The sequence below is a fragment of the Neurospora hispaniola genome, assembly GCF_033458365.1.
Source record: "Neurospora hispaniola strain FGSC 10403 chromosome Unknown B0T23scaffold_1, whole genome shotgun sequence".
NCBI classification, from domain to species: Eukaryota; Fungi; Ascomycota; class Sordariomycetes; order Sordariales; family Sordariaceae; genus Neurospora; species Neurospora hispaniola.
Genome location: NW_026944406.1, coordinates 4,301,259 through 4,312,977, shown reverse-complemented (window position 1 = coordinate 4,312,977; position 11,719 = coordinate 4,301,259). Strand labels below are relative to the sequence as shown.

Genomic DNA, 11,719 nt, shown 5'->3' with positions numbered 1-11,719 from the left:
TTTCAAACGGTAATCAAGGGTGGTATGTGAAGTCCGAGACCGACACCGATGGCTGCTACTTTTACAGTAAGTAGCGACAGGGTTCGCGCGACCGTCAGATGAGGAGTACCGTGTGGTGGAAGCTCGTCACAGCAGCGAAGGGACGAGGGCGGAGGGCGGGCAGTATAAAGACCGACTTGGGTCTGTCAACAAAGCAAACTGGACGGCAATGATAAATACAAGTGGATGGATGCTGGCCCGGAAATGGGATAGAGTCGATGATAGCTGATGTGTTTGTCCACAGGAAAGCGTGAATGGGAGATGACAATCCTGGTTCAGGCCTGGCGGTTCAAGCACTTCTTGTTTCTTGATGGCGCCGTGGCGGACGACCGTGAGAAAAAAAAAACACCCAAAAAAAACTGCAGTTGTCTGGATAGAGGCGGGAGGAGGAGGTGTACCCTACCTCTACCTACGTAGGTCACGTCGCTATGTGCTAGCGACAAGGGCGGCCGGCAGAAATCGTGGGTCGGCAGTGGCCAGTGCCCTGGCGACGGTGTCAGACCGATGGGGAGACTGGACAGTTTGAAGGGCGGGAACAGGAAACCAGCTAGGTACCCTATGCTCTCACCGTATTGCATCCTCGTGCACGGGCCATCCACCCCCCCGAAGAATACCGACACACAAAAAGAGGGATCGATGACTGTAAGTAGCGTGCGCCAATGCAGTGGACGTGCAAACTGTCGCGATTCTCTTGGCTGCTGTGCACGGACCCGGCTGTGGTTTCCTGTCAGTGGAACGTCCACTTCGAGTTCTGACTGGATCGCGGTGCCTGCCGAACCACCCATCAAGCCATCGGCCGCCATCGTGAGCCCCGCTGCCTCCCGCTCTACCAGACCATATCTACACTACTTATCTTTTTGGGCGTCCCTTTGCTGTGCAGAAAGTCGAAAGGAGTTCACGATTCCAATTTGTCTCGCCAGTCGCAACCAACGCGAAGCCACCGCGCACAAATGGTACCCATGATCCCTTCCTCTCTTTTACCACCTAGTGTACAGTCTGGATCTGAACGGCACGAACACCTCGCAACCTTGTCTCTGTGAATGGCTCACCAGGGCGACACAAGCGTCATGCGCCACACCTATAAGTCGTTAGACACACTGCTGACAGCCCGCTTTCTCAAAATCCCGTTACGAACTGGGTTCGGCTAACTACTTTCTGCCCATCCTAGCCCAAAAGTTGCAAGTTCATGGGTGGCATGTGGTTGGCGTTGGACGAGCACTGTCACATGTCAATGACAACATTGGACGATCCGCGACTGATAAATGCGAAAGTCGTCGGGATGAAAGTCTCGACTATTGAAGATAAAGATACAGAATACTGACGGACAGCTTGAACATGATTTACGTTGTGTAGAGAGCCGCTGGCTATACCTAAAAGCTTCCCCTTCCAGACGAGTATTCGTAACAGCACAACACGAAACACAACTAGCACCATCACCATCCCACCAAATCAGTACACGTTCCCCAGGTAGCTATGTTCTTCTGAAATGACAGCATTATGGTATCATGCTTTATAATATAACTATTTTTTTGCAGGTGTCTTTGGGACTTGCTCGCATGTAGAACTAGATTTATTTAGAGCTTAGCCTTGGTCTGCGCCTTCTTGAGGATGGGGTCGAGCTTGGTGGCCTTCATGACATCGCCCTTGATCTTGAGCTTGCCGGACATGAAGAGGCGCTGGGCGTTGGCCTTGCCGGCAACGAGGCTGGCAAAGTCGGCATCGGAAAGGGAGAGGGTGACTTTATCACGACCAATTTTGTTAGTTCCATCATCATTGCGCAAAATTAGAGCATCGAGGCACGATTGAAAGGGCAAAGGCAAATGGATGGGCAAGTGGAAGGAAAACTAACCGGTAGGCTTCTCGCCAAGACCCTTGCCAACCTCGCCCTTGTTCTTGAGGTCAATATGCCACTCGTCGGTCTCGCCGGCAGCGTTCTTGAGGACAAAAGCAAAGACGGCGTTGCCCTGCTTGATGGCGTCTTTGCGGTCAGCTTCGCTGCCGGTGAGAGCGCTGTTGATGGCGTCAAAGGCGGCGGATGAAGGGAACTTGTCTAAATCGTCACACGGCTACGGTCAGCACTGATTCGGTTCCAGAAACACATGGAAAGTCTTGCGCCATCACGGCTGGTACAACAACGACAACAACAAAAGCGCGAAGGGTGTGAGCGGGTTTGGTCCATCGCTAGACATACCGTTTTTGAGAGACATGTTGAAAAATTTGGATTGAAGGGGTTGGTTGAATTAGTAAAGTAAAAGGTGAAGTGAGTGACGATGGATTAGGTATACGAATAGTAGTGAATGATGTGAACGTGTTGGCTATGGATGGAACGGGATGGCAGCAAAGGGGAAAACGGGGAGGGCGACACTATATAAACCACAAGGGACACAAGAGAAGACAAGGGTTCCCTATGGGCAGACCTCGAGCAAAGGTCAACCTTTCACCAGCAGGCGGCTTTCCAGGACAAGCTACGGGACTACCAACGAACAGAGCTACTCGATTAAGCAAGCGGCTGCGCAAATCACCTGGGGAATTGAATCTGGCGTGAGTTTCACAAATCATCTTGGTTCCCTGGCGTCGACCTTCCACGGCTTCTCTGTTGGATGCGATGACGCTTGTCCTGTGACGGGAGGCAATGCGCCGAGGTACATTTCACATGCGGAGAGATGGCGTGCCCAGGAAGCTCGGTCGACGTTCGTTGACGCTTGGTCGACAGCGGATGCCAGCCGGGACTGTCTCCAACGTCTACCCCACTTGCACAAACCTTATGTATATATTCCGTCCGCGCGGTCGCATCTCATTGCCCATCCTGTACTGTAACGCATATCGTGTACCTAGTACATCTGTCACTGTATCAATTCAGACGCTGACTACAATGCACGGCTCTCACGTGCAGACGCGCGATTATACATGCCAGAGAAGCTGTTCCTTCCATATATGCTGATATCGAATGTCGATTCTTCAAGTATACCTTGTTCTAACTGCGATTGTCCCTGCAACTACAGAATTGGAGACCGGGCAACGTTCGAGACACGACTGTGATAATTACCGTATGGTCTCGGCTGTTACCAACACGAAACAACACCAACGAGAATACACAACAAGACAACAGCCCCAAAATTATTGAGCCAGGAGACTGCGGCATTTGACGGTTGCCACATTGGTATCAAGCTCGAACGAACCTTCTGTCACTGTCATCCAGGATTGTACTTTATTTGAGTATACGGTGGCCGTTGATGCTCGTCTGCCTGACCGTACTGGAGCCCTGTCCGTTGTCGATTCGTCTTTCCACAATCACGATTAGAGGTATGGTGTCGACGTCTACACCAACGGCACTATCCCATCGGTATCAGTCCGCTTGTACTTCATCACGTCACCGTTGAGGATAACAACGTGAAGGGGCTACAGTCATCGGATCTAGGAGGTCTAGCTCAATATCAGCAATGGAAGTTCCATATGTAACATAGACACGAGAACAGACTTTAGTATTCGCCCTTGCGAATCCAGTGTTTGGCATAAAAACTCATGGGTCTGCGCTAACAACCTTAGATACTACATACGTATTCATAAAGGAGCTTCTCCGCTCAATTCCAAACGCAAAATTCCCGCGAGGATTGTTCCCTTTCCATCACATGCTGTTCTGGCCAGAGTCTACAGCGTTAGCAATCCTGTTCACAGGCATGAAAAGCCGACGCACGGCGGGAGCTACTTAACAATGCCCATTGCACAATAAGACAGCAATAAGGTTAGTCAGTCTGTAAAAGTAAAAAAAAAAAAAAAAAAAAAAAAAAAAAAGGGGGAAAAAAATTTAATAAATTGCCCTACTTCTCTCTGTGTGTGAGTGTGTGTGAGTGTGTGTGATAGGAGGAGGAGGAGGACGAAGGCAGTAAATGGACCGCTTCTTGCTTAGTAGCATTTGGGTGCTTCTGACTTGGTTGCTCACAAGACGTTAGATATCTTAATGATAGACGATAGAGGAGTTATCCAGTTACACGACATGTTGTTTTCGGTCACTTACGTGCTTCCCGGAGCAGTCATTGTTGAACTAGTCAACATCGAGGCCAGAACTCCCGGTTATGTCGGCTTTTGGAACTGCGTTATGTATATTGGCGATTCTGACGACTCTGTGGTTCTTGGCAAGAAGTGTCGGGATTCCAATCCAAGGCTAGCGAAGCGGCATCTGCGCTGATGCATGTTACCCAGACAGCCTCCGACTACCTTGAGAACGTTTGAGGTTACGTGGTAGAACGCGGTTTGAGCGACGCATTATCAAAACCCCTGGACATTGCAACCGTTCGCGGTCTCCTCCTCGGAGATACTTCGCCAAATTGGCTGATTGGGACCTCGATTTAATGCTGCACCTTTTATTATTGTGATACAAATTGCGCCTCCGATGTCTATATCGGTCTCCTGCACGCTGATGACCCTTACTGGGCAAGGCAACGGGATCCAGCAACGAGCTCCGGCGCCCTAGGTAGCCAATCCATTACGTCTATATGGTGACCCATCACTCGGTCTTTGCGCTTCTCATCGGTACAGCAACGACAAAGACAGGTCTTACCACACCTACGGCCAGCGCTTGGTTGACAGGAACAATGTGGTCATCCATAGATCTGCTCTCTGGGCCTCCCAAAATGCCATAACCGATAACAAGTGGCACGACGCAAAGTGTGACGAGACGTTTGCGGTGTATCAGATTGATATGGTGTTTATGAGAGGCGTATTTAACATAGGTTGGATTTCGGTTAGCACAAAGTCAACCCGAAACATGACGTTCAGAGGAAGGAGGGGATAGGCGATAACAGCATATTTGACAACAGAAGAACTTGGTTCGGGACAAAACGTCTGGTAGCGGCGCTCACGGCGCTCACGGCGGAGGTGGCCGTGATGATATTGAGATTATAGAGCGAGACTTCAGTCCTCTTAGCATTTTCCATTAGTTGAATAGTTCCATGTCGACTGGTGAAGGTCTGCCGCGGTCAGTCGGCAAGCCAGCCACTCATCGAAAGCAAAACGAAGCTTGAACCAGCAGCAGCGAGGGAGAAGCAACGGGAAATTGGAACCAAAATTATAAACCCACACAATCAAAGATATTTAACCCACTACCACACCTTTCCATCGTCAGCCCAGTCGTTTACAAGGCTACATCCCTAATCCACCGACCAAATCCATTGCCCTCGCGCCCGTATCATTGTTCACCGTCGTGGTTTGGATCTTGAAGTTGCACACCGCCATGTAAAGACTCTTCACCGCCCTCTCTCCTTCTTACAAGGGGTCATCATGCGCATCGATCACCAGACCAATGCCCAGCGACGGGTTGGCGAGCAAGGTGGGAGGTTCCAGGGCGTCATCGATGAGAGAGAGGTCCACGCGAGAAGCTATACGGGTTTGGCGATACGGTAGGTTCCCAGAGGCACGATATGATGACTTTTGCTACAGTTTTGCAGGATCGGCTATAAACTATTTGTTTGCGTCAGACTGGGACGACTTCTTGCTGTGGTAGGGTTCATGTCGGAGCGAGGCAGGTGTGGTATGCTAGGAAATCACAGCGGATATACTCGTCGAAGAGTCATGGGGAGTCACTGGTGCCGGTTCTGTCTGCTCCGAGCTCTGTCACATCAAAATATTGTTGATGGCTAGCACATCCAACCTTTTGTTCGAACTGGGCACGTCAACACTTCTGTTGTGTGTAAGAGAATCAGCGGTTTTTTGCATGCCGGTGTTCGCCGATGTTTGCAAGGTCTAATTATGATGCGAAGGACGTTTCAACACCATGTTGGTCCGAGTAGATGGGTATTTGCTGTTATGGCTGACGATACAGTGACTGGAAGGAGGAAGCGAAGCCACGCCACTGTCGGTAGGACCGTGGTAAGTTGCATCTTGACAGGTTGTCCTGATAATGATTATTGCACCGTAGGGTATATACTCCGGACTATGTCGTGATGCACCACACATCTCTAAAAAGTTCACGGGATATCTGAAGTTAACTCCCATTCAGGTACAGTTGCAAGCAGAGACCGGCCGCTGGGCGTGCTTTCCCACAGGTTCCTCCCATCCAGATGGGAAGTCGCGAACGTTAGTATTTGGAGAACAAGGCAGGCCCGATCTGCTTGGTTATTGACTGCGAGGGCAGCTTGGCTTCAGGCATAGACTTGACTGAAGGTTTTGAGGCAGCCATCATCAGCGTCGTCTTTTATCATGACAGGCATCACTTATATGACCTTGACCACATTCTATTATATTAGAACATGTACCTATTCGTAGCTTCCTTGGTAGTTACACCAGTGTATAATGTAACCGAATTAGACTGGTTTGAAAGCAATGACATTTAAACTTGGCAAGAACTTGAATCTTGTGGATAATAACAAGTGGAAGGAATGTTGTTGTCACTGACCCATTGGGGAGTGTCATACCACGACTTCATAAACTTTGTCAAGAAAAAAAAAAGGAAAAAAAAAAAAGGGGAAGAGCTCGTAGCGAGTTTGCTTCCAGGATTCAAAGAAAAGCATGAAGATTAATATCAAAACATATACCGAAATATAGATACTAAAAAAGAAAGAAAAAAGTTACAAATGGTCATCGTGCGACGTGGGCCTGATTCGAACAGACGCTCCCGAAGGAACAAGATTTCTAGTCTTGCGCATTAGACCACTCTGCCACCACGCCTAGTGATTAGTAGATGTTACAAACTTTGAGTCTATTCCCGCGTTCTAAGCAATCCTTACTGCTCCGCGGATCCGCGGATTGGTGCCGCGTAGAACCCGACTATGTTTCCTACTAAGATCCCGCGATTCGCGGTGAATAGTTTCTCCATATTAGGATTCTACTGTAATGACCCTTTGAAAACCAAGAAAATGCTAATTGTATTTTGTCCGACGTTACTAAATCCCCTGCATCTGTCAATATACAGTAATGATCCCTGCTTTTGCAACTAATGCGGGCAGCCCAGAATTTTTGCAAAAGGGGGGGTTTTACAATAGAGGGTTACCCCATGTCAAAAGTGCTGAAATCCTATATATTTTTATACTTTTTTGCATTGTAACATCCCCTCAATCGTAACCTAAGTCTTCCTATTAATTCGCCATCCCTCTACTCACTATTTCAACCGTCGTATCTATTAAACTTCGTCGAACTTAAGACAGTCCTTCTCGAGAGCCCAGTCTAATATATCGTCAAAATACTTCACTACGTCTTTACTTAAAATTATTACTAGCGGCTTATATAAGCAATTATCCTCCTCCTCCTTTACGGTCTTACTTTTATTATTTTCTACCTCCCAATCCCTAATAATATTCTTAAGTACCTTATCCGCTATCTTTGGCTCTATTGGTACCTCGTTCTCGTCCTTAGGATTTAGAAAATTGAATAGACTTAGCCATTCTTGTATAAGGATATAGCTATTAATTTACTCAAAGAGGGTATTTATATTTAACGGCAACTACTTAATAGCTCTAGAAATTACTATTTCAATACTTAAAACTATAAATTTAATTTAATAATTTTAAATAGTTTCACTTTTGACCTCAAAGTACCAGATTTGAGAAGTAAATTTGAGTACCCATCTTAAATTCATTTTAGACACGTGATTTTTAATAGTAGAAGTATTAGTAAATTAATTATATATTTAATATAAAAAGTAACAACGATAGTAGGCTTTAAAATTATTAAATACCCCTTGATTTATTAATTAATATATAGAAGTGCTATTTGAAAGGAGAAATTAGATAATAATATTGGGGGGTAAAAGTGAAAGTTTAATATTAAATTTATAAGTAGAGAAATTATTAAGTAATAAAAGAACCTTTTCTCCAAGCTTTTTACAATCGATATACGTATAAAAATATTAGAGTTATTCTTATATAATTTTCCCTATTATTTACGTACTATTGTTATTTCTCTAGATAATACGTATAATATTCTAATTGAACCCTCTTAGAGTATACGGTTCTTTAAACCTCCTAATTGCCTATATATTAAAGAAGTTATCGTTAGTATCGTTTGTTGTAAGGGTAAAAAATATCCGTAATTTATCTTTCTTGGTATTTAAGCATAATTATAAAATTAAACTATACGAAGTAGTACGCTACTAGTATAACCCTATTTTATTTATATTATAATAGTTATTTCTAAGTATTTCTATTGCGAGTTTCTTAATTTCTTCTATTATTTTTATTATATCTTTATTATTTTTAGGAGTTTTAATTACTTTACTATAGAAGTTTCGTTTATAAATGTAATACTATTTTTTAAAGAGAGTATACTACTTTTTGCTAAAGATTAAGTATACCTCCTTATTAGTTAATAAATTATTACAGGCTTTAGAGTACCTTAATTAGATTTTGTGTGCTTTTATTTACAAAAATTCCCTAAAAGTACCTATACCTCGCGTTTTAAAACTAATTTACTAGTAGTAGAAAATAGTTTTAAATATTAACTATTACCCGACTTTAATAAAAGTACTATTAAGTTATAAAGACTATTCATTAATTTAAGCGAAATTAGTAGGGTTCTTCTTTTTATTGAGATATCGACACACTAAATAGGGTGGTACTTAGATACCCTATTGCGATTTAATCTAATTTAAGGTTTTCATAAATAATAATTTAATTTTTTAGTTATTTGCCTATTCCTAGAATTATAATCGTTATTCCTATATTAAAGTAGGGTACTTAATTTTAGGTATAGCGGGTGCTAGAAATTAGGGATATTTAATTAGGAATAAGATTACTAATAAAAATATATAGGGAATAGGTCTCTTATAAATAAGGTTGGTAAAAAGGGGTGGCGCAAATAAAAGAAATATAATGTAAAAGATATTAGTATAAAGAAGTGGGTAAAAGAGGGTAAATTAGGGTATTTTGAGTGCCTTTGGGTATGGGATTTAGAAGATTCTATAACCCTAACCCTAAGTCTAACGGTCCGTATATAGTTGTTAGATGCCTTAATTCGATTGCTAGCACCCCCCCTTTTGCAATTTCGGGCCGTTAGTATTACAAATTGCAGGTTGTAGGAATAGCCACCAGAGGGAATGCAGGCAGTAGAAATCCTTTGTAAAAGAAGGGATTTTGCAAAAGAGGGGGGGTTGCAAAAGCAGGGATCATTACTGTATGGCTGATGATGTTACCACGCGGGCAGCGGATGTTGCGCTGTGTCTACCGAGCCCACCCTCGATCTCTTCTGCACGCGCCGATCAACCGAATACATATTAACGTACCACCTTCCTCATCACGTCCCGCTCTTTCAAGCTCTTCCAATTCTTAAAACATCTTCTCCAACTGCGGCGTCAATTCGAATCTCTCCCACTTAGCTTTAGCTCGTGGTTGCCGCTTCTGACGCAACTCATCTGTTGCTGCGAACGATTTGCTCTCCTTACCTCAACTCAAATCCACTCCCGCGGCCGCCGCGCAACCCCGCCACCCAATCTACCTATGCTCCAGACGACCGTTGATGCGTGATTATGGATCGCGTACTCAAATTACTCTGCAGCCAAGCCCTAGTCTAAACGTTCGTGAGCGTCATCAACTTCTTTCTCTCTCTTCCCGTCCGGCATAGGACCGCTCGAATGGATCGATCAGTACCATGCTGCCCACGCAAACTCGAATCCTATTTTGTTCAATCTTCAACAAATATGCAGCGGGTTAATAGACTACAATTTTGAACCTTTATTCAACTACAATCACTAGGCGTGGTGGCAGAGTGGTCTAATGCGCAAGACTAGAAATCTTGTTCCTTCGGGAGCGTCTGTTCGAATCAGGCCCACGTCGCACGAATGACCATTGAAATTCTTTTTTCTCTTTTTTCTGGGAGCTTTGTGCCAACATTTCCTGTTCTCGACATTCCCTTTCAAAGTGTTCACATTTTTGTCCCTATAGTTTCCTCTACACGAACATATAAGTGTCAGGTATTTTCTAACTATTCTCTATCCAAAGCATTCTATTGCATCTTGATAACACGATAGACGTGGTCAATTTGTCTGTCAGCGGATCCTGCAAAGTCGAAATAGTTCATTCAACAATCATTAACGCTTACCTTCCTCTATAACACTAATGAGATTATTATTCAACGTTGTAGTATTAACTGGTTTATTAGTATACTTGTTGATTGATGACCAATGTTCCAGCCTCTACCTAGCTACTGGCAAACTTCGAAGTACGTTCTCAAAGAGTGCGGAGTCTAATTTCCCGTGCTCCTACCTAATAAGCACATACCCGGACCTTGCCTTGCTGACAGCTTTATAGAAATTCTTTAAATTCAGGTCTCATTGAACTGGTAATTTTCATGACCTACCGGACTGAGAGAAGAGACAGGGAACCAACCTATGGCAGAGGTCTCAAGTCTATCAAGCACTTTCTCTACATTTGGTGTATACCACCACGTCTCCAAAGGCCCATGTACAATCGAGTACTCCAAGCCGAGTTGAATGAAATAATTGAAAGTTGTCAAACAATACTGACCATGATTACTAGCCGTGCCCAAATCGAACAATAGATACCAATCAACTTTATCATACCATACCCCCGCGCCGCATGGTTCTTCAGTCTGCACAATACCATAGGCATGACAACGGCGGTGATCACTTCATCAAAGTTGTATCAAGTAAGTTTGAATGAAGCATATAACCTTGCATTCAAGGTACGCAATACTACCGGCATCATTGCCGACACCGTTACTGTTACCGTCGATTACTGTTACCGTAACGGTCCGGTTCCAGTAAGTACAAGGGTACCAACATGAACTCGGCTGTCGTTTTGTCGAACCTGAACTTCTTTTAAAATATTTATGCGTGCGTGACCTTGCAACATTGGCCATACCATATTCACGAAAACTTGGTACCGCGATAAGCGCGGCTGTGTGGTGTTGGCAGGACGAGTGTGTAAGCAACACTTGCAGGCAAGTAAGACATTTTGCGCGCTTGTGATGATTTGCGATTTGCGACTTTCCCGTAACCATTTCCCGACGCCGATTCTAAAAGTCTTGAACTTCCGTCTTGGGGACCCGGGATGGAAAAGCTAGTAGAAAGCTTGATCGCTGCGATGTACGAGGCCTAGGGGATTATCGAAATGATGATTATTGTAAGGTACATAGTGCTCTGCCTAATTTTATTAAAGCGTTGTTTCATGACAAGATAGTCATCCACTTCTGCGATGCACCATGCTTCGTGTCGAGCGGTTCTGTGAAAGCTGAAAGATCCTCAGCCTAGTTTCAAATTCCGTTTCTAAAACTTTTGCACGGTACATTGCCTGTTGCTTTGTAGATTGACTGCGGACTGGTTACTTGTAGGCAGCAGAATAAGGATATAACTATAAGAGTGCAGAATGATAGCAGGCTAGGAATGATTGAAGGCAGTATGAAATATACACTAGAATTTGACTAGAATAAGTAATAAAGAATTTGATTTCAGGACTTGATGTTTTGTAGAGAGGTAGGCAAGGTGGCTCAGCGAAATCAAAGCCGCCCCCGACCTCATGTCTTTAGTCGAAGTAATTTCAATACTGTCACAGGCAGGCATCTTCGGCAAAGCAAAACCAAAACAAAATGTACCAAAGACTATTGTAGCCAACCACCACCCAGTCACTAGGTTACCCAGCTGCTCCCTCGAATCCCAACAGGCGAAAAGCAGCTTGCCAAGGCCGAGCTGAATAGAGCTGAATCGTAACCCCCAATCAGGCAGCCGGGAAACGAG

The 11,719-nt window shown here is 44.5% G+C and overlaps 3 protein-coding genes and 2 non-coding genes across 5 annotated transcripts; 3 read left to right on the top strand and 2 right to left on the bottom strand.

The window, feature by feature from the left end:
- Positions 1-1,346: 1,346 nt before the first annotated feature.
- B0T23DRAFT_26460 (SCP2 sterol-binding domain-containing protein) lies at positions 1,347-2,656 on the bottom strand. The gene is made up of 3 exons (XM_062834210.1): positions 2,231-2,656; positions 1,889-2,089; positions 1,347-1,777 (listed from the first exon to the last, which is right to left on the bottom strand). The coding sequence occupies exons 1-3, from the start codon at positions 2,244-2,246 to the stop codon at positions 1,614-1,616; spliced, it is 381 nt and encodes a 126-aa protein (XP_062697443.1). The 5' UTR covers positions 2,247-2,656; the 3' UTR covers positions 1,347-1,613.
- A 207-nt stretch (positions 2,657-2,863) lies between these two features.
- B0T23DRAFT_26454 (uncharacterized protein) lies at positions 2,864-3,487 on the top strand. The gene has a single exon (XM_062834209.1). It carries the CDS (start codon positions 2,987-2,989, stop codon positions 3,161-3,163), a length of 177 nt encoding a protein of 58 aa, XP_062697442.1. The 5' UTR covers positions 2,864-2,986; the 3' UTR covers positions 3,164-3,487.
- A 1,829-nt stretch (positions 3,488-5,316) lies between these two features.
- B0T23DRAFT_401330 (uncharacterized protein) lies at positions 5,317-6,157 on the top strand (the record flags this gene model as incomplete). The annotated part of the gene is made up of 5 exons (XM_062838573.1): positions 5,317-5,435; positions 5,540-5,561; positions 5,677-5,725; positions 5,858-5,904; positions 6,035-6,157. The coding sequence occupies 5 exons, from the start codon at positions 5,317-5,319 to the stop codon at positions 6,155-6,157; spliced, it is 360 nt and encodes a 119-aa protein (XP_062697441.1).
- A 463-nt stretch (positions 6,158-6,620) lies between these two features.
- Positions 6,621-6,702, bottom strand: B0T23DRAFT_t26. The gene has a single exon. It is a non-coding gene; the product is annotated as a tRNA-Ser (tRNA).
- A 3,016-nt stretch (positions 6,703-9,718) lies between these two features.
- On the top strand, positions 9,719-9,800 carry B0T23DRAFT_t45. The gene has a single exon. It is a non-coding gene; the product is annotated as a tRNA-Ser (tRNA).
- The last annotated feature ends 1,919 nt before the right edge of the window (positions 9,801-11,719 follow it).